Source organism: Colletotrichum graminicola (genome assembly GCF_000149035.1).
Source record: "Colletotrichum graminicola M1.001 genomic scaffold supercont1.62, whole genome shotgun sequence".
In the NCBI taxonomy this organism is placed as follows: domain Eukaryota; kingdom Fungi; phylum Ascomycota; class Sordariomycetes; order Glomerellales; family Glomerellaceae; genus Colletotrichum; species Colletotrichum graminicola.
Window position 1 is genome coordinate 83907 of NW_007361066.1, and position 24977 is coordinate 108883.

A 24977-nucleotide genomic window follows, 5' to 3' on the forward strand; every position below is an offset into this window, starting at 1 on the left:
TTGCGCAGTTTCGGGTAAAGTTGAGGCTAGCAACGCCTGCAGCGTTGGGGGAGGGGGGAGGTTGATGCAAGCATAAGAGATCCCGAAACTCTTCGATAGCATTTTTTTGGCCTATTCATGGATATCTTGGCGTAGCAATTGCCATAAGATGTGGATAATAGAGTAAGGAAACAGGGTGCGACTTCAAATAGCTCGATTTTGGCGTACAAAGGGGTCTTGAGGACACACCCCTGAACATGTTTCAAGGCGCAAGAAATATAGTTCCAACCAATGATATATCTTCTACGCCATGGCTTTTTTCCCATCTCCCAATTGCTGTACATTACCCATGTTGCCAACGCCATGAGCACAGCAAAATTCAGTCGCGTGAGAACCAGCAGAGGTGGCGTCGAGTTTAATCGCCAACACCGCTTATCTCAAAAGTGGCCTGTGACAACAGCTTGGCAGGTCTTATGAGCGTTATGACCTGTGTCAGCGAAGAGGCCATCTGCGTGCCCTGAATAACAGCATCAGTGGGATACATCCCCCGACACACGGTGTTATGGGCATGTATGACTTGGAATAAGTTATCATGGATTATTTAAAGCTCATTGGAATTGATGAAACGATAGGGATGTTCTTCTGGCGTATTCCCTAGGTCCTGGAAGCAAAGGTTTGTCAGGGGTCGCCCACAATATCGACGTGGAATTCATCTTATGTTCTAGAAGCCAAGACCTTGGGTCCAGAGCTTGGGCCCAGAGGACTTAGTAAAATGGTAAAGACTGACGCGGTAAATTCAGAGGGCAATGAAGTAGGAAAGAGCTTACTATAGGAGGAGTGCTGGAGGGAAAGGCCACGGGCTGAGGACTTGGGGCTCTACTATCCTACCAGCCAAGCGCAGCGTTTACTGGGCTTATCATAAAGCTAGTCGGACGGAGAAAATTGTCATACATCAAAGACTTCCATAACGTCGAATCAATAGTACTAGTGAATATTCGAGGACAGGGCCTTGGTGTTGGAGATCACGAAATCGTTTGATGGCTGCAGTTACGTTTTCGAGAATCCAAGTTGAGGCGCTCTAGGGCATATTAAAAACCCTAGCAGAGTCACGATACGTTTGGAACGAGGATTAGCATCTTGTTGAGCGCAGAAAGTACAACATATGGCAACAATCGCCAGGATTCAAAGCTTTTCATTCATAGTTTCCTGCTTTGCGATGCATCTTTGGAGATGATGCAGCATAACGTTATGGCTAATCGTTGCAAACGTAATCATCAAAACCACGGCGCCCACTTACACTCGTGCTTATAGAGCAAATGATGTGTGGGCCCTACAATGGCAGCCCTTCTCACCTTAGCAATCGCCGCGGATGAAATATCTCCACCATTCTTAACGAGTACAAATACATCAACCAGAATGCTTTACCTACCGTTGTTTAACTACAGCCTAACATTACGGTGATCAAACATCGATTGAGACGACCTTTGAAAGTCCCAGTCGCCATGGCTTCGTCAATGCCCAGCACTATCAAGCAGTGGAACGTTGTTGGCCAAGAAGGCTTTCAATCCCTCAGGTTCTCGGAACAGACATTGCCTGAGTTTGGTGACAGTCAAGTTCTGGTGAGATGTTAGTCCACCTGCTAATATGTTGAAAATCTCCTCAAGCTAACCTCGATCAGTGCAAGGAGCCACCTTGAATGTGAGTATCTCTTAATCAAAAAGACACCAGACTAAAATCTATGTAGTTCCGCGATATCGTCATCCCTCATGGGAAATACCCTTGGGACGTCAAGTCCAACGTCGTGCCCGGATCCGACGGCGCCGGCACCGTCTTGGCCGTTGGGAAAGATGTTACTCGATTCAAGCCGGGCGACAAGGTCATCACTGTTCTGAGCCCCGTATATCTTGGAGGACCTGTAACCGACGGTATTACAAAATATGGACTTGGCGGCAGCATCGATGGCACTTTCCGCACCGTCGGCGCCTTTAGCGAGCAAGGACTTGTGTCGATGCCCGAAGCCCTGACCTTCGTCGAAGCTGCTTCGCTCACTTGCGCCGGTGTGACTGCATGGAACGCTCTCTTTGGATTGGCCGGGAAACGAGTCTCGCCAGGCCAATGGGTTCTTACACAGGGCACCGGGGGGGTGAGCACCTTCGCAATTCAGTTTGCCAAGGCCGCCGGGGCGAGGGTCATCTCTACCACGAGTTCTGCAGAGAAGGCGAAGATCCTCGTGGAGCTTGGCGTCGACCACATCATCAATTACCGCGAGACAGCCGACTGGGGACTGGAAGCGAAAAGGCTGACAGGAGGGTCTGGCGTTGACCTTGTCGTTGAGATCGCGGGCGCAACAACATTGGGTCAAAGCCTCGCGAGCGTGAAGCTTGATGGCACCATCGTAACCACTGGCTATGCTGGCGGTGAAGCAAAAGGTCAGAATATGCCGACGTTCTTGGACTCTTGGCTCAGCCTTGTCACGGTTCGAGGGGTTTGGGCTGGTAGTCGCTTGCAAATGGAGGAAATGTGTAAGGCTGTTGATGCCCAGCCGGACAAGCTCCGTCCCGTCATTGACTCCAAGGTATTCAAGCTAGAGCAGATCAAGGATGCTTATGAGTACTTGGAGTCAGGAAAGCATCAAGGAAAAGTTGGGATTGAAATTGAGTAGAATTCATTGCAGCATGTCAAAGTTGCAAACCCCGACTGTCCTTCGATGACCAGCACACCACGCGCCTTGGTTATTTCAACAAAAGAGCAATATGGATAGCATAACAAAGCTTGAAGATATGTTACCAGATGCGACTAATAAGCAGAATTATAGCCCATCTGCACGAGTGTGATCGTGATATGATCGTGGTCGTCCACCAAGACGATATAGATAGTAATAACGACAAAACTTTGTACATACAACTATACCCACTGGAAAACTCAGGATCCCGTCCGCTCTCCTATAGATAAGCCAGTAAGGGCAGTCTTATCTACAGGAGACTATACTATGCTAGCAAATCTTCATAGGAAACAGAGTAGGCTTACGATTATCTTATAGTAAGTCGCCGCTTTCTAGTCATACGTATGAGACGCTTTCGTCCAGGTAGGAGACTTATTTATAACGCTAGTAGATATGGTCATGTCGGGAGCATTGATGCCGTGGGCTGCTGCTTCATCTCGGGGCGGATCTGGTTTTTGAGGAACTTGGGGTGGTTGAAGGTCTTCTCATAAAGTTTCTGTAACATTACCGTTGGGTATCATGTGGATTATTACCTTCAGGTATCATGTGGATTAGTACCTTTAACACAGACGCCGGCCTGGGTCTCCAAAGGCTTGGTAGTATACACTATTATTATTGGTTATTCCGGTAGTTAGCGCTGTTGGAAATTGTTGCAATATTGGATAGACCCGAAGAGATGTTTGATAGCCTCGACAGATCAAGTGGATTCAGGTAGAATTCTTCCCATCAGGGTGTCTTTGCTCAGCCACGCTTGAACTCAAGGGACAAGATTTCCAAACTTTAGTTGATAATTCAGAACCTTTTCTTCTAAGCAAACTTGATAATGTGCCTTTGTGACTCACATGCCCAGATTGTAAGTCTCTGCCCCCGATCGGACCCTTATATATCAAGCTTCTTTCCTGCTATTCCACGCATCCGACAGTTATTGAATGTCATTTCATTCCACAACAATCACATACACTCACAGCAAAAAGTCCTACCTACGTTAATCATTTTAGCGCTGAAATCATTCAGGTGCTCGGTCTATCACACCATGTCTCAGCTACGACGCTCCGGATGGGATGGCTTGCCACCAGAGATCCGGCTTCTCTCTTGAAATGCCTGATACAAGACCGTTGCAAACTGTGGTCTTTGGCCACGGCGTGTCGAGTGTGGCAAACAGAGATCGAGCGATATAACTTCGCTCGACTCAGACTGACTCCCTCACGTCTGGTCAATTTCAGTGCGATGGTTCAAAGGAACCGGGCTCTCGTTAGATACATCTGGTTCTGCTTGGAACTTGATGATTACGATTGTACCACGTGCGCACCTGACCACCGAATACTCGAAGAAGAGGAGTATGCAAAGGCACATGAGATCAGCGATACAGAGAAATGTCCCATCACCGTGGGATTCCGGGATCTGTTTTCGATTCTCAGCACATGGGATCTTCACGGCGATCTGACACTCGATATCAGTATCTACTCACCTAGCGACTCGAAACATTGGTTTCCATATCTGACCTTTATGCCCGATGTCCCTTTGGATACGCCGGGTGATTGTAACCTAGAGAAGGCGACACCAAGCCGGGACCACCATGACCCTCAACATGGCTGGATTGCCGGTTTTCGACACTCGGCCGCACCCGAATCTGCGATCTCGAAATTATTTTATCCAGTCATGGATCGGGAGCCGTTTGATAGTGATGAGTTGGAGCTCCAATGGTGGGATCAGCTTCCTTCTGTTCCAGCTGTAACCAGCTTACTTCTCCGGCAACAGAGCCGTTGGAGATGGAAGTCGGATTCGCTGGCACGTATGTTTGCCCGGTTCCCCAGGCTTCAGGCAGTATACTACGAACACTGGAGGGAATGGAGCGGCTGGCAGAACGTTACAGATAGAGGTGAGTGTTGCTGCGCAACCCTCGAATTCTTTCATGCTGTTGCCCGCCCTGAGCTGTGTAGGTTCCCATTTGCTAACAATCCGCTTCATCTTTCTAGGTTACCAACATCTTTTCGAGTCTATCCAACGATGCAACGATAGCCTCAAGAGGCTCGTGGTATTTGAGAACTTTAATCAACAGTACCCAGCTATTGCACAGCGATTTCGTGGGGAAGACGAATATATAGGGTTGACCAACTTTCGCAAACCCAACCGCGCTATTAGCCAGATGGTTGCGCTCGCCAGCCTCAAGCTTGAGCATCTCGCAGCATCCTTCATCGCGGATGCCAGTTATTTTTTGGAGATCCATCCCACTTGGAAGTGGCCCAACCTAACCTCACTTGTTCTCACTTCAAAGTTACTCACACCCCATAAGGATCCGATCGAGATTGGAGCCATGCTTCGGGTAGCAGCAGCGTGCTGAGGGATAGAACACAAAGAAAGACACAAAGAAAGACAAAAAGAAATGTATGTTTCTTACCAGTTAGTTGGCGCCGTAGCCCCTAAGATTGCCTCGCATCATCAACTACAACGTTTGATTCCATTGGCGGCATGACAGAGACGAGAAGGGTTCTGCTGGAGACAATCGAGTACCCAACGAGATATGCACCAATTTTCGCCCAATGCCCCCTTCGGCTCTGGTCCGGCCTTCTTCTCTACGGATACCCAGGATGTGGCAAGACTCTTCTGGCGAGCGCTGTTGCCGGCGAGTGTGGCCTGAACTTTATCTCCATGAAGGGTCCCGAGGTTCTGAACAAATATATCGGCGCCTCCGAAAAGTCCATCCGGGACTTATTCGAGCGTGCAGCGGCCTCGAGGCCCTGCGTGCTCTTCTTTGACGAGTTTGATTCGATTGCTCCGAAGCGAGGAAGCGACTCGACGGGCGTAACAGACCGGGTCGTGAACCAGCTTTTGACTCAGATGGATGGTGTGGAGGGTCTATCTGGCGTTTATGTCCTGGCTGCTACGTCCAGGCCTGATTTCATTGACCCTGCGCTTCTCCGTCCAGGTCGTCTGGATAAGTCGCTCTTATGCGATCTGCCGCACCTCGAAGACAGGGTTGACATTCTCAAGTGTCTTTGCCGCAAAATGAAGGTCGCGGAAGAACTGGCGGCCGAACTTGACGAGAAACTAACGGAGGTGGCGGCCAGAACACAAGACTGTTCCGGAGCAGACTTGCAGGCCCTCATCTCCAACGCACAGTTGGAAGCCATCCATGAGTACCTTGGAGACAAAGATTCCATCTCTCGCCCGGCGATAAAGGCTAATACAATGGCTCGAGGCGTCGAGGCGACGCGGAGGACAAGCATAGTTCAGTTTCGATTCGGCGAGAGCGACAAACTGCTGGACTCGGAATCTAGTTCAGGCACACGACAGAACCAACTCCGAAAAATCGCCGAGTATGAGGAGACCATGGCGAGGCTGCGTTCTAGAAAAAAGTCAGCCCGAGCCGCTCGCCGTGGACTACAACCCCAAAACGATAAGAAGTCGATGGAGAAAGAGGACAACAAACCTGAAGTCCTGCTGGCGTGGAGGCATCTGGAGAGATCCCTTCATCTGTCGCAGGCGAGTATCAAAGCGGATGAAAAACAGCGGCCGAGTTTAGTATATCACGAGTTTGTTAATGGAAGGGCGACTGAGTTGAGAAATGGCCAAGGGGGGACAGCTGTCGGGAGCCGAGGGTCGTTAATGTAGAGGAAGTAATACGCTGCGGTTTTCAGTCGCAGTTTTGAATTGAAGTCACAACTAGTTCCAGTGTTCGTATCCATCTTGGAAACACCGTAGTATAACCTCCGCAGTTATTGCCTAGGAACCAACGCTTAGCTAGGAGCGAGATTGGACCCCGCAGCTGAGATGCTTCCTTGCGCTTCGGACGTGATTCAGAGCCTTCCTATGACGAGAGGTACACAGAGAGATGGCGTCATCTACTTGTCCATTGAAGATTCCGGTGGCTGGCCTAATCATTGACTAATATACTAGATCATCCGAGTTTTGATGAAAATGAAGCATGATGACAAGAGTCTTGAAAAGAAGATCATGTCCGGACGAAGCTGAGCCGATGCGCATGTGCGACGTGGAAAGTCAATGGTCTTTTCAGCCAGTCAGCGACAAAGAATTGACGCAGAACGTCCCGAACCTTTCTAAGCACCATGCGGGGTCAACACTCTTGATTACGTCCAACAGGCTATATCTATGTAGGCGGCGAGCCCCGCCACTTGAAACAGAACTCGTAGCCAGGGCGTTATGAGGGACGAATGCCTGGAGCATCTTCATCTATGGAGGAAACTCGGTAGCCTCGACTTGTGTCGAGACGGAGGTTGTCCTGTTGATTGTGGATTAGTGGAATCATACCCGTTTGACCCGTGTCTGGTTACCGGCTTGACGCGTATACGCCCCTCACCCCCGAGAAATTAGACAGATACTACCATACGAATTAGTCAACTTCAACACAAGGCTGCTTTCTCTACCATCAAGTACGTTTCCCCTCTCGGCCAATTGCTTATCGTAGCCGGCTGCTATTGAATTCATATTCAAGTGCCGGCTTTTCCATGCCCTGCATGCCCCGGCATGAGCAACAAAGCTTTTCCTATACAGTCATGATGCCTTGCCTAGGTAGGGTATTCTGTCTGTTGATCCCTGATGGATGCCGTCTAGCGAGATGGGCATATCCACCCACTCGACTTGCTAATGCGAGTTGCTCCCAAAGGGCTTTGGCCATTCGTTCGGACGGGACAGAAGAGGGGTCTCTCCAAAGATCCCCCAATCGTTGAATCAACACTCTATCTGCGGGATTGCGGCGCAATGGATCTGGAGGGTATATAATACTTTCGCTTGGCACCTTACCTAGTGTTTCTCCTAGTCAGTTGCCAGTTCTTAACACGACCCAATACAGGGTTTGGTCCATTAACGTCGCCCTCTTGTGTGTGGCTTTTTGCCCGCCCCCCACGCCATGATGGCCAGGCTTTTTGCCCCTGCTGTTACATCTCTGCTGTCCGCCTTTCTCGTCGCGGCAGCTCCAACCAAAGACGTAAGATGGCTCATTCAATGGCGCCCCATCGCGTCTGCCCGGAACGGCATTTAGATTGACCCACGTCGTGTTCCAGGCTGGCTGTGTTGTGACTGAATATGCCGGAATCGCCAATGCGGTCGCGACCTGCACCGAAATCACGCTCCTGAACATTGCCGCGCCGGAGAACAGCCCCATCGATCTCCGAAACCTCCAGGAGGGAGCCACCGTCACGTTTGCCGGCACGACCGTACGTCCCTAGGATAGATACCCTGCCGAACGCGGGGTCTCGAGACCGTGTACTGACTTGAACTTGTCGCATAGACCTTTGCCACCACAGTTCGCAAGGACTTCGATCCCATCACTATCTCCGGAACTGGCATTACTGTCACCGGCGCCCCGGGGCATGTGATTGAGGGCAACGGCGCAGCCTACTGGGATGGTCTGGGATCCAACGGCGGAGGCGCCAAGTAAGCAAACACTTTCCATTAGGAAACAAAAAAAACAAAACAAACAAACCGCACCTCATGCGATTGGAGCTGACCTGCAGAACCAGGCCAAACCATTTCGTCGTCGTCAAGAATACCATCAACGCCAGGGTCACCAACCTGAACATCAAGAACTGGCCCGTTCACTGTTTCTATATGCCGGGGAACCAGGGCCTAATCGTCTCGGGCATCGTGTTAGACAACTCGGCTGGCGACGCACCCAACGCCAAGAGCGGCGGCCTCGCTGCCGCTCACAACACTGATGGCTTTGGTATCAGCTCCAGCGACAATGTCCTGCTGGAGAACATCAAGGTTCACAACCAGGACGACTGCGTCGCCGTCACCAGCGGGACCGGCATCGCCGTCAACAACATCTACTGCTACGGAGGCCACGGCATGAGCATCGGTTCCATCGGCGGCAAGAGCAACAACACTGTCGACGGCGTCATTTTCGCCAACTCTCACATCGTCAATAGCTCCAATGGCTGTCGCATCAAGTCTAACTCTGGCACCACTGGCGAGGTCAGCAATGTCGTCTACAAGAACATCACCCTCACCGGCATTGACACCTACGGCATTGACGTCCAGCAGGACTACCTCAACGGGGGCCCTACCGGCGAGCCCACCAACGGTGTCAAGATCTCCGGCATCAAGTTCATCGACGTGACCGGCACCGCAACTGGCGGTGCTTACAACTACTACATCCTTTGCGGTGACGGCAGCTGCTCTGACATTACCTTTCAGAACACCAAAGTGACTGGCGGCGGCAAGGGGGGTAGCTGCAACTTCCCTGCCAGTGGGTGCCCGTCATAAGCCCATTTTGATTCGCAATCTCATTCATAGCATATATTACGACTGGCCCGCACAGCCCACAACATGAGGAGCCTACCCTCTTAGTCGAGAGTAACAAGTGCACATAGACTTAGTGCTTAATTGTATATACTCTCTTGGACGCCATCGGTTTCCCATACATTCCCAGCCTTCTAATGAAAGCTTATTCTATCCCGTGCACGAGAACCGTTCATCCGCACCGTCACCCCGGGCCCTTGCGAGGGACTTATAGAACCTTTGGGGAATTTTGATTCGGCTTCATCAGCGATTGGAGCTACCCTCGATGCGGAAGCCATCAGGTAGGCCTGTGGTTCATGAAGGTTCCAGAAGATAAGTTGCTCACTCCCTTACAATTTTGTAGAGAACATCCCGGCTAGTAGACCCGGGAGTCTCTGACGTAGAACCAACTTCGATGGGTACATCATGGTTGCTAGTTGCTTCCACATATATGTTGGAACCCTCTCGGTTGGCCATGGTGCTGACACGATCGCTGCCAGATGATTCTGCTGTCTGTAGACATCTGGTTGGTGGAATTCCGTCTCCTCTTCTGTTGGGTGGTTTCCATACTATAGGTTCGTTTCTATCCGGTGATTTTGCTGTCTGAAGATCCTCCCCCCCTGTTCTAGTCTCGTCATCATCAGTCTCTTTCGGGCTTCTGGTTCGATCAATGCTAGTGCCGCTGGAGATTTCATGACAGCACGGAATAGCGTGAGATACATGTTGATGTCGTTGTCAAACGGCATCATACCGAGTTCTTCCAACTCGATAAAGCTGGTAAGAGTTAGGTCGCTAGCTGTAGATGAAGGCGCTTTATTGTAGACTTGTTCAATCGCACCGAGACTCGTTTTATGATATTTCTAATGCCTAGCCGCGTACGAAACAGCCCCTCTCCCGGCAATGTGACATCGCTCTACTCTACGTAATCGAAGCCATGTCAATCGCAGCGTTGATCTAAACACGCAGCAGTGCATTCGTTCAAGTGAGCACAGAGTAAGATGTTCAATTCAAGGCCATTGCCTGAACTCTCAGCCACGTAGGGACGCTTACACCTTCCTGATAAAAACATGTAAGTCACGGGCGACAGTTGAGCGGCATGATTGATACAATATACTGCGAGGCAGGAGTGTAAAAACTGCAAAAATTGAAAGGGACGAGACTCGAACTCGCGCGGGTTGCCCCACCAGGAAACAGATGTTAAGCTGACCTTAACCTGGCGCCATAACCAACTCGGCCACCCTTCCGTGATGTGATCCTTGACGAAATCGTCGGGATCGGTTGTGCATGTCGCAAAGATGCGGTTCAGACCCTCATGTTCTCGGCAGTATCGTGGCGTGGGCCAGCTTAGGGCTACGGGCCATGAGATAAAAAGAGACCCACCGGCATCGACAAGTGGGTTTTGAGCAGGCCCGCCATCTCGGAGAATACAGATGTGTGGCAAAACCTTGTTTGGTATCATATTCGACGAAGCACGCTCCGAGCAGTCGAGATCTATACTATACTTGAGTTTGGGGGAAAGTTTCACGACTGTTTGATGCTTTCGTCTTGACGAAAGAGGCCCGCCATTCCTTTGCCTTTGGGTGCATCTACTGACTATGTCTCTACTATAAACACAGCTCAGCTAGCATAAATCATAATGAGACATATGCCCGACGACTGAACCTTTAACTCCATTTTTGACTACAGACGTCTCTGTAGCTTGTTGAGAGGATTTGGATCATGAGAAGGGCCTGAAACGTCATTTGGCACGGCTCGACATAAAAGCGCAGAGGTCTATGATGCCTCGCCACTAAATGAGAACATCTCTTGGACGGCGTCGTCTCTGGGTCGAGTTTTGGGACACATTTGCGGATTCGTGTGCATCGCGACGAATGTCTAAAATGACGCGAGAGAAGGCGCTTGATAAAGCGTATCGGGTCTTCCAAGGAGAAAGCGCAGCGAGCCATGGGTGGTGCCATGGAGGCCAAGCGGAAGGCTTTAGATGGGCATCAAGCAGACCGCACCCCAAACACGAGACAAGATACTGGTAGCTCACTGGTTGGTGGTCGGGAAAAGCTCACCAGGCAGACAAGGTAGTGGCAGCAGGCACCGACTCCATAGCCTCCCAGACCGCGCTGGCGATCTCGGACGGCGTCATGAAGGATGCCGCTTTAGTCGACATGGCCAGGGCCGGTGTTGATGCTGGGGAGGCCGCCGTCGATGGACGATTACGTAGATATTAGTCTAATCCCCTATATAACCCAACCAGTAGGAACGATGCCAGCGAGAGCGTCCAGCCTTTAAAGTTTCGGTTCGATCCTTTGCTCGTTTTGTTTCCGATGCCTCCCCCCTCTCCCGTTGGGAGGCGTTTCTCGAAGCAACGTCGAGGAAAACGGCCGCCGGTTGCGGCAAAAGTGAGCGGCGCTAACAAGCGGTGGAGGGGGGGACAGCGGGTTGAAGGCTTGGCGAAAGAGAGAGCCCCGAACTCTGTTTACAAGGGGACGGGCAAACAAACCTCTGATCCCAGTGCTCAGTAATTTCGGACCTGGGGATCCGGCTGGGGTCCGAAGAGAACGTCATTCCGCTACCGAGATGCAGAGTTGCCAAAAATAAAAGACATCTCATCTCCCCGTCCGGAGGAACGAGAAGAAAAGAAGGTTGACTGTTTAGATTTTTCCATCGGCCCACCTTAGCCCAAAGGCCTAGATGCCATGTTGTTCAATGATCACCGCCAGGGGAATGGGGGGAGGGGGTGTGGGTGGGAGAGGAAACCAGGAATGCCACACAATAAACAACAAAAGAAATAAAGAGCAGGAAACCCGTCCACAACCTTGCTCTTCCCACAAGAAAGCCAAGTTTCTTGTGCCATCAGCCCAAGAGCAGGCTCTCTTCGCCCAATTTCCCCATCCCCCCACGCCTCTCTCTCTCTCTTCTCTTGTCGTGCCTTGATTCGCTATATTCAACCAGAGCCAACCGACCCTCATCCCCTCCCCCCAAGGCTATGCCAAGTTTTCGCCCTCCCTCCCTTCCCGTCAGGCTTTGCTGGGCCCGGCTCCCTTTCCCGTTTCCAAGGTTAACCATGTGTTGCCGGTTTAGCGCCCAGGTACCGCCGGGGCGTGATTCGCTGCGTGCCTGGGACACTGGCTTGGTGACATGTCGCTGAAGAGAGACATTTCCTTACGTAGTTGTACCTGTCTAATTGCGCGTGATCTCCCGCCCCAGTCGTTCAATCCGAGCATTCGCGGCTACCAAAATCACGAGTCCAGTTGCAACCCTCCCCCTAAATTTAGGTCGCCCGCTGCGCCTGGATATGTGGCACCCAAGGCCCCCGGACGAGCCAGGCAATACGAACCAAGGAAGGGGGGGGGGGGGGGGGGAGAAGCCGCCTGGCCAGTCCTAGTGCGCCCTACCTCTCGGACGATCAACGCCAGCTCATTTCCGGGCTTTCTGGGGGTGGTGTGGGATTGGGGAAGAGGCTTGGTTGGGTGTGGCGTGGCCCCGAGAGTGCGACGCCAAGCCAAGGTTCATGGACGCGGCCCGCGACGGTGCTCACCGACGAGTCAGGCCCTGGAAATAAGGGTAAACAACGCCCTCGGCCCCTCGCGGGAATCGAGATGACGCGCTCGGTCTGAGACCCGCCAAGTCACTCTCACCGGCGGTGAAGAGGCCATCACATTATCAGAACTTAGGGTATGTCGAGCAGTTTCCGGGGTTTCTCTTTTTTTTCCTGTTCTTTTATTCTTCACAATTTTGAAATGAGTGGTATGGTATAATCGTTTCATTTTCTTCTTCAGTCTATGCTCGATCTATCCATGACTATGATACCGGAAATAATAAGAAACAAAACCACATATGTCCATAGTGTGAGAATCAAAAAAAGACACCTTGCCAATGCGCTAGAATTTTAACCGAAACTTCTCAACACCCCTTGAGATCATCATCTCTTAGTAGAGGAGAGCCAAAGCGCCGATGACGGCGGCCAGGGTACCGGTGGTGAGGAGCTGGAGGCCAGAGGCGGAGCTAGCCACGGTGCTGGGCGTGCTCGCACCAGCGCCGGAGCCGGAGCCGGAGCCGGAGCCGGAACCAGATGAGCCGGAGCCAGAGCTAGAGCCAGAGCCAGAGCCCGAGGCGCCACTAGGGGAAGGAGAGCCGGTGGAGACGGTGTCGTTGCTGCTGCCGCCGGACTTGCTGCCGGAGCTGGCGCCGGAGGTGGAGCTGGGCTTAGCGGTGGCAGTGCCAGAGACGGACGCGGATGAGGTGCCGGTGGGGGTGCTAAAGGTGGTAGGGCAGGTGAGGTTGAACTGCGGGGTGGTGGACAGGTTCTCGGTGATGGCGAACTTCATCGTGTTGTCGGGGTTGGAGTCACGGAGGTTGTACCAGAAGGTGGGGACCTTGTTGAAGAGCTTGCGGCAGCCGACCTCGTCCCAGTAGATCTTGGCGTTCTCCGGGCTGGGGACAGCCTGATCCCAGTTCTCGCCAGTGACGGGCCAGCCGGTCTCAGTGACCCAGACGGGCTTGCCGCCGGCGGTGGCAACGGTGGCAGCGTAGGCCTTGTCGAAGAGGCTTCCGGCGTTCTCGATGCTGTTGCCCTTGCCGTTCTCGTAGTAGGGGTACTCGTCAACGCCGACCCAGTCGATGGCGTCGAGGACGGGCTTGTTGGTGGCGTTTCCCCAGACGTCCCAGGTGTCGACGTGGCCGATGGAGACCTTGGACAGAGGGGTGTCCTTGAAGGCCGTCTTGAAGTCGTTGATGAAGCCGACAATGGTCTCGGGGTCGGCGCCGACACCCGACTTGTTGGTGACGCCGGTGACGGAGTTGCGGTACAGGTCCTCGGAGCCGATAGAGGCACCGATGATGAGGTCTGTCAGCTTGGTGCCGTACTGGGTAACGGCCTTCTTCAGGGCGCTGATCTCCTTGTCAATGTTATCGGTGCCCGAGGCCCAGACACCGAGCAGGATGTGCGTCTGGGTCTCGATGGCGGCCTCGAAGGCCTGGATGGGGTCGTCGGTGGAGTAGGCCTGGATGTTGGTGTAGAGGCGGACGGCATTGAAGTTGCCGGGGGCGCCAACGAGATTCTGGGCCGTCTTGAACTCGGCCTCGAAGTCGGCCTTGAACTTGGCGGAGCGGTCATCCTTGGTGGCACCCGAGTTGAAACCCAACCAGTTCTGGGCCTCGGCGGTGGCAGCGAGGGCCGTGAGGGCGGCGAGGGAAATAGAAGCCTTCATGTTGATGGTGGATTTTTTGTGTGGTTTGTTTTGGTGTTTTTCCTGTTTACCTTGACGTTCGAGCGGGTGGTATCGCGGCGTCGAGTATCTTGGTTCGGATCGACGAGTGGAAAAACAGGTCCCAGGAGCAAAGTTTCAAGTTGAATGGTCGAGCAGGGAAAGACCGTTTGGAAGATATTGTCCAGAGACTGTTTAGCTGTGACTAAAACAATGGGAAATAAAGAGTGTATGGAGTTGGTGTTGTAAGTCGTTGACCCAAAAAAGAATGACTGGGAAGGTTGAAGGGATGAATAGGAAGAGGTGAACAGGCAATGGGGAGTGGGACAAAGATGACTTTATTATCGGCTGTGGATGCCAGAGATGTGCAGCGTACCTGCCTACAGTACCTGCGCAGTAGTGTACGTACCGATGCACCAAGAGGCAGGGACAGACTGGGGAAGGGGTGAAGGAAAACAATGACGGTCGTATTGGCACGTTAGGAAATTAAGGAGGCCAGCCAGGGGGCGTGGGTTTAGAGTGGGACATCGGACGGGGGGGTGGGGTGGGGTGGGGTGGATATCATGTCCACTGCCACAATGCTATCTGGGAACAAGTGCAGAGCATCACGTGATGGTCTCAGGAACAGACGGACCCTTCCTTCCTCGCCCGGTTGTGATATGCAGTACGTACCTTTCCGCATTGGACCCACCTACCTAGGTCGTCGTGTATAAAACCTGAGGCCACAATGTCCTAGCTAGGTTAGTCAGCATCGCCGCTGTTGCTCAGGCTTGCCTCACCCGTGCTCAGTGCTGTTTTAACCTGGCTCCTGGTGTCCTTCACATCTAGGCGCCTGTTGCCCGGCTCTTGCGGCAAGATGATGATGACGATGATGGTATCATTTAACGCCCGTCAGGTCCATCTGTGTGGCACAAGGTGTCCGCGCAGTCTATCTACTACTGCTAGCCCAGGTCTCCTCTACAGAAGGTGGCTTGGGCGAAACCACGCTGCTCTTGCGGCATGTTTGTACATATCGGCTCGCTCCTGTTTCTTCTGCTGCTAGAAGCTGAATAACGGATGCTTCAAATAATGAGAGGGTCACATGATATCAATTCCTCACTCTATATCACTAGCCATGCCCAGTATTAGACTTTGTAGCTTTGCTTCAGGGCGTGATCCGTCGGTCCAGTCGGCGTGGCCGTAGCCGGCCGATTTTAGCATCTTCGCCCAAGCCTGTGGTGACTGCAAGGCGTGCTGTCGGCCATCGTCAAATCGCCACCAACCCTCAAACAGTCCGAAACAAACATCAGCCCACGGCATTTGCATAGTCAGCTCGTGGAAGATGAGGAAGCCGTCTGGGCGCAGCATCTTGTGGATGTTCTTCAACGAGGATTGGGCGTTTGTGGTCGTATGCACAACGTTGGAGCCCAGGACGATATGTTGGCTGCATCGCAGCTCCTGCGGTGGTTCCTTCTCAATGTCGACAACTCTGAACTCCACGAACGGGAACTGCTTGAAAGCCGAGGAAGCCTGCGTCACGAGGCTTGGACTGATGTCGGTCATGGTGTATACCGTGGGAACGCCCAGACGAGCCAATGTAGGTAGCAGTACCGAGGTTGTCCCTCCCGTCCCGGCCCCGACCTCCAAGATTCGCAAAGGCTGGCTTGGAGCTGACCAACCGGCGGCTACCTCTTCGATAAACGTTTTCAGCGGCTGCAGGAGGCTGTTTGTTGCGTCCGAGGTGGCATAGAGCTTGTTCAACAGCGAACGGCTCTCAGCGGCGTCAAATAGCAACTGGACAGCATCAACCTCACCAGAGAGGCATTTGCCGTAGCTTTTCCCAATCGTCTGCATGAGCTTGATCTCCGCGTCCTGGGAAGGTCTATCACGCAGCAGGCTGTCCAACAGGGAATCAATGTCGCTGTCGGGACAGGCCTTGGAAGTGCGAGTAAGGTGGTTCCCGTCGTCCAAGATCAAACCAGCTCGAGCCTCTAAGACGCGATAGATATAGTCCACTAGTCTCTTGTGCTCTGCCGCAGGCCGGACGCGCGAAAGCTTGTCTCCAGATGCTGCCGATCGGATCGGGCAGCCCAACTCCTCCAGGGCATTGCAAAAGATTGCAACAGCGATGTCCTCGGACCTCGGTAGGAACTCTGACGAGTAGGTGTCGAGGTTGTTCGCAGCAATGGACTGATCGGTGCGGCTTTTGATGTCCGAGAAGGCATCCAGAACGGCGTACGCATCTAAAGACATGATGACGGATGTTGTGTTTCAAGTAGAGGAATTATTTTCACTACATGAGTAAGGATACAAGATGGCTGAAGTCTTTAAAAAGGAGTCTTCTTTGGCGGACAAATTGTACATGGCCTTCCCAGATGCGTCGTATTACATGCATTTCATCGATGGGATGACATTGGCCGTAGCAGGTAGAGTAAGCGAGTTCTGGTATAATTAACACTAGGTAATTGTCTACCGCAGTTATTGTGGGATAAGCATAAATGTAAGCGTACCAGTCATCGCAGGAGGTGCTCACATTAGCTAACCGACGGTGGTCCTGGATTTACTTTGATTACAGCGTAGTTGGCAACGACGGGTCTTTGAAGGTGCGTAAGGAGACGTATTTCCTGAACCAATCTATCAATATATCAGAATGGTGGTGACTGTCGAACTCATTTCCGCAAGCCATGAGGCCGAGGGACCCCTACCATCCCAGGTTCTGAGAGAACGGTGATAGTCCATGCTATGAAACGCGCACTACTGGTATTACATTACATGTAAGCTGGATAAGCAAGATTCGCGCTTTCGGTAAGCATTTGCCAAACCGCGTAGCAGACAAGCAGACCGTTTTCGTCCGTGATTTCATGTTGCCCCTTCTACTCTTTCCTCGCAATGTAACGAAACCGCACATGAAGTAATCGCTACAAACCATCGACCGTATCAAAGAGCAAGATGCAGGCCCCATACTCTATCAAGCCCGAGGGCCGAATCGGAGACGCAACGCTCTCTCCGGCGACCGACCCGCGCTTTCATCCCAAGCTGGTGGAAGCCCTGGCGACCCAAGGATGGGAGAAAAACCTGCCAATTGGCATCGCTGACGAGAATTCGCCCTTTGAACAGCTGACGAAGGAAATGCGAGCCCAGCACTACGGCTTCTCGGAAGGCTTTGCTGCGTTACCGAACGACCTAGTACAGGATGTCAATGAACCGCCCGTCGACCGCACCACCTACGTAGCGAAGGGGGCTGATGGCAACGACGTCAAGCTGTATTTATTTCGGAAACGTGGGACGGAGGGCCAGGTTCTGCCCTGCGTCGTATACAGTTCGTATAGCCGCACCCTATTTCAACGAAAACAAGAGATTTGAGTGCTCACTCTCACGCTAGTCCACGGCGGAGGCATGACGACCCTTGACACGTTGCGACCCGGTAACGTTCGCTGGCTTACTGACCTCGCCCAGCGAGGCGTGGTGTCCATTGCGGTCGATTTCAGAAATGCCTGGTCGGAAACCCAGTACAACCCTTTCCCAGCCGGCTTGAACGACTGCGCCGAAGGCGTCAAGTACATCGCCTCGCACAAAAACGAGCTCGGCATCGGCAAGATCGTCTTGGAGGGCGAGAGCGGTGGCGCGAATCTCTGTCTCGCGACGGCGCTGAAAGCAAACCAGGAAGGCTGGGTCGAGGACATTGACGGCGTCTACGCCTACTCGCCGAACGTGTGTAACGTGTACGGCTGGTCGACTGAGCGGATAGCGCGGGAATTCCCAAGCCGCCTCGCAAACGACGGATACATGTTCGACACGGCCGGTGCGGGCGCCATGCAGAGCTACTACGCACCCAACATCCCGGATCGGACTCAACCGATAGCGTTCCCGTACTACGCAACTGTTGATATGTGCCGGGGCCTGCCGCCGCACATCATCAGGGTTGACGAGCTGGATCCGCTGAGGGATGAGGGCATCGCGTACCACCGTAAGCTGTGCGCGGCAGGGGTGGACGCGGTCGGGAGCGTCAACCTGGGGGTGACGCACGGAAGCATGGTGTTATTCAGACGGGCCATTTCCGAGCTTTACAGCGCTGGTATGAGGGAAATTGTTGGATTCGCAAAGAGCCTGTAGAAGGGATGCTACATGAGGAGGTGCTGTGTAGCGGCCGGACAAGGTAAAGAAACATACAACTGTATATAGGTCGTCATGTGTAGATCTGTAGCATGCAGACGATTGCAAAATTAAACTCCACAGCTTTTGGCTTATTTTTCGCTACCAGAAACTAGATCAGTATATACCAGCGTTCTGCCGTGCTCACGGTTAGTATCACAAATCAGCACCGGTAGTTCTTCGTGCGCTACTTTACGTTTGAAACAAGAGAGATTGGATTTGAGTATCAACCACGGGAGCCGATCTTCTGTAAGCAGACGTAGCACTTGTTTGGCCTGTTTGTCGCGACCAACTTGGAGCTATAATCCGACAAACTCTCAGGGCAGGGCAGCAGATCAAAATTCCACACGAGCAGCGTGAACAGTATCCTCATGTTGAGGTACGCCAGTCTCTTTCCAAAGCACGCCCGGAGACCCAGACCAAAGGCCAGCTGCGGCCCGGCTCCGGGGTCGAACCTGTTGTCCTTGATCCAGCGTTCGGGTCGGAAGGAAGTCATATCCTCCGGTTCCCACTGCTTCACCTTTTCTGCCTGTTTGCCACGGATGGACTCGTGCCGGAGGGACTCGTCAATGTCGAACGCGGGCTCCATCATGCTCGGACCCATGGTCAAACATGCAACGTTTGTCTTTTTGGGTATGTGATGACCGAGAAGCTCTGTGTCGACGGCGGCTTGGCGATCAACAATTGGCGTCGTACCGCCGCATCGGTGCATTTCTTCGAGTGTGGCTTCGAGATACGGCACATGTGTCCCGACGATTTCTTCCACCGTCGGGTTTCGATCGTCAGCGAGCGCTGCTGCGAAAGATGCTTGCAACGCTGTCCGTAGACACGTTATCACCCGAGGGTTGTCAGTCAAGAGCTTAGCACCCCACGACATGACCGTGCTTGTTGTATCCATTCCGGCGAATACGAAGCCGCAAACCTGTGCTAGGCCGTCAGTATCACGGTTTTCAAGCTGCGCGGGACCAAGTTTTGACGTACTTCGTCCATCATGACTTTGGATAGGTACCGAGGCTCCCGCCCCTCCTTCTCGGCGAGGCTCTTCTCGCGCAGGACCATGTGATGGACCGCTGACTTTCCCTTGTCTTCGCTTTTGCTCTCCCTCAGCTGCTCGACTGCGTACTTGAGCTCCGCCGAGATGTATGCGTCCCTCACATTGAGTGCACGGGCGTATCGCGGCTTCTTCAAGATGTACGCCCAGGTCCAGCTCGGCTTGGGACTCCCTCGGATCTCGGCGATCGACGCGAATAGTGTGTCGAGTGCATTGAGCACGGGGCTGAGTGGTGTGTGGGGGAATATGACGGGTCGTCCTGCATCATTCGGCCTGTCCACGTTCATGTCTCTGCTCCGCACCGCTTCGATAGCCGGACCGGTAGCCGTGTCCTGGAATCTTTGCCCGAAGCAGAAAGACATGACAGCATCCATTGCCACGCGACGTAGATCTTCTGAAGCCTCAAAGGCCCTTCCGTCAGCCAGCCGGGCTTTGCCGCTCCACAACTCAACCAGCGAGAGGGCATGTTGATATAGCTCGGGAGCGGCGACGCTGTGCAGCCATGAGGGAAGCATAAGGTCCCTGATAAGAAGACGCTGGCCTTTCCACACTGCGTCTGTCTTCATGCCCATGTGGTGTTCAGGCATCAGGCCCAAGATCATGTCGGCCATGTCATCGGAGCGGTCAAAGTCATTGCGACGCATCAACGCCTGTGCTTCTCGAAAGTCTGCAAGAACCAGGAGTGGTTGTTTGAAAGGCTGAATGAAGATTTGCACGAGAGGCGCGTCCAGCGATTTGGCAACCGATTGGCAGTACGTCGCGAATGTTCCTCCGTCATCTTTGAAGTGCTTCAGGTACGCTTGGCCGTCGCCGAAGAGTTTCGTAGCAGAGTCCTTGCTGTAGGGAATCCCCGGTATGGGCTTGGGAAGGGCTAGGAAATACAAGCGAAATAAGCAACCTATGGTTACCGCCAGGAAAAAGAGCGTCGATATGGGGACTGGCGAGTATTGGCGAGCATGGTCGAGTATCATGGACAACTGCGCCATAACTGCTGGCTTCATAAGACGTGAAATGGGGTATGTGGCTTGGACTTGGGATTCTCAGACAGAAGACAATAACCCATTTCTATTGAACAAAACGAGCTGGCTGTGAACTATGTAACGGTTTCTCCGCCAGACGCTAAACCTATGCAAAATGATTACTCGTGTATGCTTATGTATAATACGCACTCGTGCTTACGGACAATTGTGCCCACCGTGGGTGTAATGCAAGAGCGAAATCTTCACGACAGCGACATACATAGCATACATTCTACACGCCGAACGGTCCATATCCCATCCTCCGTGTTGTCGTGTCTTTTGTAGCCGGAAAGGCTGATTCTGGTAGCATAGTCTGCAGTCGTGATCTCTGCACACTCACCCTTGTCGAGGAAACGATATCGCACATACGCCATCCAAAATGTCACTGTCGACGGATTTGACTCGGTTGCTCGGCATGAAGCATCCGATAATCTCGGCTGGAATGTACATTGCGGGCGGCCCAGAACTTGTGGCCGCCGTGAGCAACGCCGGTGAGCCCCATTATACAAACGCTAGGTGCTGCTGCCCTTGTTCGTATTATTAAACCAGATCTAGGCGGCCTTGGTGTCATTGGCGGGCTCTACTTCACGCCGGACGAACTGAGAAGCACCATTCAAGAGGTCAAGGTAAAGCAGTCCCCATTGATCGAGCCTCATATGAGACGGCTATAATTGGGCAGAAACCTATCCTGACATATCATACGGGCAGAATCGACTCAAAGACCCATCACTTCCGTTCGGTCTGAATCTTCTCTTGCCTCAAGTTGGCGGATCAGCGCGAAAAACCAACGTGAGAAGTCCTTCGAGGATTCGCTGAAACGTTGCTGGGGATCTAACTGCTTCTAGTGGGACTACACCAAAGGAAAACTAGACGAGCTCATCGACATTGTCGTCGGCAGCGGCGCCAAGCTATTTGTTTCTGCCGTAGGTGTTGCGCCGAAGGACGTCGTTGACAAGCTCCATGCCAATGGCATATTCTACATGAACCTAGTTGGCCATCCAAAGCACGTCGTCAAAGCATGTGCCGCTGGTGCAGACATTATTTGTGCCCAAGGGTCAGAAGCTGGTGGCCACACGGGCGAGATACCCACTAGGTGCGTGTCATGCCCATGATGTGCGCTAGGGAGATCACCGCCTTTGCAGAGCAGAGACATGATGGCGTCACTGAACGAGTGCAATACTGATACTATGGTGGTAGTATACTGTTGCCCGCCTGCGCCGATCTGGTGAAGAAGTACGTGTCTCCCTTGACGGGGCAACCAGTACAGCTCGTTGCTGCTGGTGGCATTTGCGACGGCCGAGGCCTTGCAGCATCTTTTATGTATGGAGCCTCTGCCGTCTGGATGGGCACGAGGTTCGTCACCGCCACGGAGTCTAGCGCTTTGAAAGAATCGAAGCAAGCGTACGTTATCGCATCATCTCGCCTTCGTGATCGGCGCTCACCTTGGACATTAGGGTTATTGAGGCAGGCTTTGACAGCACCATTAGGTCGACCATCTGGACTGGACGGCCGTTGCGTGCAGCTGCTACGGACTACATCCGAAAATGGGAACACGAACGTAGAGACGAGCTGCAGGGGCTGCTGTCAAAAGGCATCGTTCCTATCGACCACGAGGCGGATGCATTTCGCGAAGCTGGCGGTCTACCTGAGGACATCGCGAAGCAGTCGGCGATGAGGTATGTAGCCATGACCCTTCCCACTCTGGGCTAGCCGTTTTGCTGACAGCGTTATCTCAATGATATAAAGACCCATGGGAATGGCATCCGGTCTGATTAACAATGGGGGGCAATCTGCGGCTGAAATTGTCGACGAGATGGTGGCAGAAGCAGTGAAATGTCTCAGTGGTGCTGGTTGCCTGGTGTTGAAATCGGGTTCCTGAGTGGTATGGTTCGAATTAGACCTACGAAGCGAGACTGTTTTAGAGACAATAGCGAGTGCGCAACAATGAGGCAGTAAGGTCTGACGGCATCTTTGTGATTCATGCATCTCGAGTTACAGTGCCAAGCATGTTTAGCTTTGGCGTAACAACGCAGAAAGTCTCTCAACACGAGGTTGAATAATAAAAGTTGCATAGGTTTCATCAAATATATAGATATTTGGTTTTATACTTATACATATACCTGAATTTTCAGCCTTATCATAAACCTACTCTACATTTCTCTCTATTTCTATATTCCCCAGAGTTTTCATTGTTGGATAGATTTGATTTTTAGTTTTAGGAGAATATAACATAACTAGAGGTGAGGTCGTTATGCTCATGTTCATCACTCTTCCGTCTGCGTTAAGTGATAGTCTAGTTGCGGATCCTCACTCGCAGTCCAAAGCTTCCCTTGGTAGGCAGCGGTGAGATGTAGTCCCTGGCGGCGTCAATGTCCCTCGCGCGGATTGTGTCGTAAAGCTCCAGAGTCGGGCCCTGTTGACCCTGATACAAGTCGTATTTTAAGAAGATCGTGGCCAAAGTAGTGCTTAACTCACGCCGGGCAAGTGTTATTCTAAGAGTTCAGGGTTGTGGTAAGCGACTTGAGTCAATGTGCCTTGGCCGGTCCGCGAGATGGAAAGCCTCCTTACCCTACGCATCCTCTCGTCCCTCGGGAAAACCCCATAAAGGCTTTTGAAATTTCGGGATTATCAATCCACCGCTCAGGGATAAACTCGTACGGGTCTTTGAAGACGCTCTCGTTCATGTGGCTCGTCAGAGGTGATGTACCGTAGACCGTGCCTGGTGGCACGACGTACTCGGCTCCTCGTTCCTTGTCCACATATACGATGGCGTCATTTGGGCAAACGCGTACTTGCCGATGCATCGCTCCAGGGTGTAAGCGGATGGCTTCGTTGATGATGGCATTCATGTATCGAAGTTTGTCCATCTGTTGGAATGTTGGAACTTCACGCCCGTCACTCACCACGGCGGCAAGCTCTTCCTTCATCTTTTGTAGAATGCCGGGCTTTGACAAAAGATGAAAGATTGCTGACGTGAGCGTGTGCGCTTTGGGGCCCCTAAAGTTAGCCTGGATTTCAACACTTCAAACGGAAAACGAGGACCGGATAAGAAAGGGTTTCCCACCAGTTGTGCCTTCACCGGCGAACACGACCAACTGGGCCTCGTTTGCCAATCTCATGTCCGTCTTGTCTTCCGGTGGCAGGGAACTGTCGAGTATGCCTCCGAAAATGGTGTTCTTCGCTCGCTCCGGAGCTTTGGAATTTCTAATGTCTCGGACCTTCTCTATCCACCACTACACGTGTCATTGATGTCAGCATCGGTATTGAGCCGAGGGAGTTTCTTGGTGGGATGTTACCTCTCTGCGGTCCACAAACTCGGCCATGTCTGGATTTAGGTACTTTAACAGCCATCCAGGCGCCGATGATGCGACGGTGAGGAGCCACGGAAAAGCGCCAAAGACGTGCGTCATGCTGTTGAATGCCTCCCCTGCCCGAAAGTAAGGCACTCCATAGTCGGACTGATCTAAGAAATGAAAAGAATCGCCAAAGGCATAAAGCGTAATGATGTCGCTCGCGCAGGCCTTGAATATGTAATGCAGTTCAACGACTTCGCACTGGGTACCAGACTCTTGCATCCGGAATAGCATTCTTTCCATATGATCCTGCAGGATGGGCTCCAGTCTGCGGACGCTCGCACCGGAGAAGAAGGAGTTGAGAGCGTTTCTCCGTCGTCGATGAATATCATGCTCTGCTGTGGCAACGATGGATCCGGGAGCTGCCAAAAGAGATGAGGTAGCTTATTAGCAACAGACAAATCGAAAGGAACACGCCTTCGGCCGTTTGAGAACTTACTACCCGCCCTTGCTGCAGCATACCCAGGTCTGTCAATCTTTCGCTTTCCCAGGCTCGGATAAAGCACGTCGTTGAATGTCGGATCTTCAAAGTGGACTTCGTTCGGCGTGATGCGCACGATCGGGCCTGTGATTCGAAGTAAGCAAAATACCATCTATTATATTTTCTCACGGCGGGAAGCCCTCACCATACTTGCCATGCATGTTATCAATCATGCGAAAGTACTGCCCGCCTTTGTACACTTCATAGTAAGTCTCGTACCAGTATGTTAATGCTGATGTAGGTAGGGTCAGAACTAGGCAATCCAAAGCACTCCTAGAGGAGGAGGATTTCCTACCGGCGAGCCTTGGTCCTGGGATTCGGGAGAGCGGTGATAGATACACTACGAAACGAGTATGTCAATACATCAAGATGCCCGAAATTCCGACTTCATCATACGAGACATCGCTGATGCGTACCGCGATAAATGGCCAAGAGCACCCAATACACAAGCGCAGCGGCGCTAGACACGTAAATAATATCCATCAAGCTGCGTTGCTGGGACATGATTTCTTGCATGTTAGAAGAGTGCTAGTGCATCGCAAATGCAACGAGATGCAATATGATAGATCTCTGGTGGATTTACAAGAAGAGCACTTGGGACAGGCATCCTCGTGAATCGGAGATTGTGAGGTTGCAGGTAAACAGCATGCTATTATCGGTGGTGATAAACAGGGTAAGCATTATAAGTGGCTTATTTCTTCAGGAAACGCTTACTATTGCCAGTCAGCATGCTTACAGTCAGCACGCACAATGCGTATGATTTCACCATTTTTAGCAGAGAAAGGGAATGTTTTGGGATG

The 24977-nt window shown here is 52.3% G+C and overlaps 10 protein-coding genes and 1 non-coding gene across 11 annotated transcripts; 6 read left to right on the plus strand and 5 right to left on the minus strand.

Moving 5' to 3' along the window:
* Nucleotides 1–1481: 1481 nt before the first annotated feature.
* GLRG_10525 (zinc-binding dehydrogenase) lies at nt 1482–2641 on the plus strand (the record flags this gene model as incomplete). The annotated part of the gene is made up of 3 exons (XM_008101210.1): nt 1482–1605; nt 1658–1677; nt 1724–2641. 3 exons carry the CDS (start codon nt 1482–1484, stop codon nt 2639–2641), a joined length of 1062 nt encoding a protein of 353 aa, XP_008099401.1.
* Nucleotides 2642–4495: 1854 nt separating this feature from the next.
* Nucleotides 4496–5042, plus strand: GLRG_10526 (uncharacterized protein; the record flags this gene model as incomplete). The annotated part of the gene is made up of 2 exons (XM_008101211.1): nt 4496–4580; nt 4678–5042. 2 exons carry the CDS (start codon nt 4496–4498, stop codon nt 5040–5042), a joined length of 450 nt encoding a protein of 149 aa, XP_008099402.1.
* A 128-nt stretch (nt 5043–5170) lies between these two features.
* On the plus strand, nt 5171–6313 carry GLRG_10527 (ATPase; the record flags this gene model as incomplete). The annotated part of the gene is made up of 1 exon (XM_008101212.1): nt 5171–6313. The coding sequence occupies one exon, from the start codon at nt 5171–5173 to the stop codon at nt 6311–6313; it is 1143 nt and encodes a 380-aa protein (XP_008099403.1).
* Nucleotides 6314–7571: 1258 nt separating this feature from the next.
* On the plus strand, nt 7572–8926 carry GLRG_10528 (glycosyl hydrolase family 28; the record flags this gene model as incomplete). The annotated part of the gene is made up of 4 exons (XM_008101213.1): nt 7572–7646; nt 7723–7875; nt 7950–8095; nt 8182–8926. 4 exons carry the CDS (start codon nt 7572–7574, stop codon nt 8924–8926), a joined length of 1119 nt encoding a protein of 372 aa, XP_008099404.1.
* Nucleotides 8927–10086: 1160 nt separating this feature from the next.
* Nucleotides 10087–10185, minus strand: GLRG_13265. Its single transcript has one exon. It is a non-coding gene; the product is annotated as a tRNA-Leu (tRNA).
* A 2679-nt stretch (nt 10186–12864) lies between these two features.
* GLRG_10529 (glucan 1,3-beta-glucosidase) lies at nt 12865–14145 on the minus strand (the record flags this gene model as incomplete). Its single annotated transcript, XM_008101214.1, has 1 exon — nt 12865–14145. The coding sequence occupies one exon, from the start codon at nt 14143–14145 to the stop codon at nt 12865–12867; it is 1281 nt and encodes a 426-aa protein (XP_008099405.1).
* A 1092-nt stretch (nt 14146–15237) lies between these two features.
* On the minus strand, nt 15238–16374 carry GLRG_10530 (methyltransferase domain-containing protein; the record flags this gene model as incomplete). Its single annotated transcript, XM_008101215.1, has 1 exon — nt 15238–16374. One exon carries the CDS (start codon nt 16372–16374, stop codon nt 15238–15240), a length of 1137 nt encoding a protein of 378 aa, XP_008099406.1.
* Nucleotides 16375–17070: 696 nt separating this feature from the next.
* GLRG_10531 (uncharacterized protein) lies at nt 17071–18234 on the plus strand (the record flags this gene model as incomplete). The annotated part of the gene is made up of 2 exons (XM_008101216.1): nt 17071–17440; nt 17504–18234. The coding sequence occupies 2 exons, from the start codon at nt 17071–17073 to the stop codon at nt 18232–18234; spliced, it is 1101 nt and encodes a 366-aa protein (XP_008099407.1).
* A 265-nt stretch (nt 18235–18499) lies between these two features.
* GLRG_10532 (cytochrome P450 monooxygenase) lies at nt 18500–20310 on the minus strand (the record flags this gene model as incomplete). The annotated part of the gene is made up of 2 exons (XM_008101217.1): nt 18500–19195; nt 19255–20310. 2 exons carry the CDS (start codon nt 20308–20310, stop codon nt 18500–18502), a joined length of 1752 nt encoding a protein of 583 aa, XP_008099408.1.
* Nucleotides 20311–20722: 412 nt separating this feature from the next.
* GLRG_10533 (2-nitropropane dioxygenase) lies at nt 20723–22222 on the plus strand (the record flags this gene model as incomplete). The annotated part of the gene is made up of 7 exons (XM_008101218.1): nt 20723–20834; nt 20899–20969; nt 21052–21132; nt 21189–21436; nt 21541–21744; nt 21798–22019; nt 22090–22222. The coding sequence occupies 7 exons, from the start codon at nt 20723–20725 to the stop codon at nt 22220–22222; spliced, it is 1071 nt and encodes a 356-aa protein (XP_008099409.1).
* A 414-nt stretch (nt 22223–22636) lies between these two features.
* On the minus strand, nt 22637–24681 carry GLRG_10534 (cytochrome P450; the record flags this gene model as incomplete). Its single annotated transcript, XM_008101219.1, has 8 exons — nt 22637–22835; nt 22912–23311; nt 23408–23576; nt 23640–23964; nt 24159–24261; nt 24323–24409; nt 24473–24517; nt 24594–24681. The coding sequence occupies 8 exons, from the start codon at nt 24679–24681 to the stop codon at nt 22637–22639; spliced, it is 1416 nt and encodes a 471-aa protein (XP_008099410.1).
* Between the last annotated feature and the right edge of the window lie 296 nt (nt 24682–24977).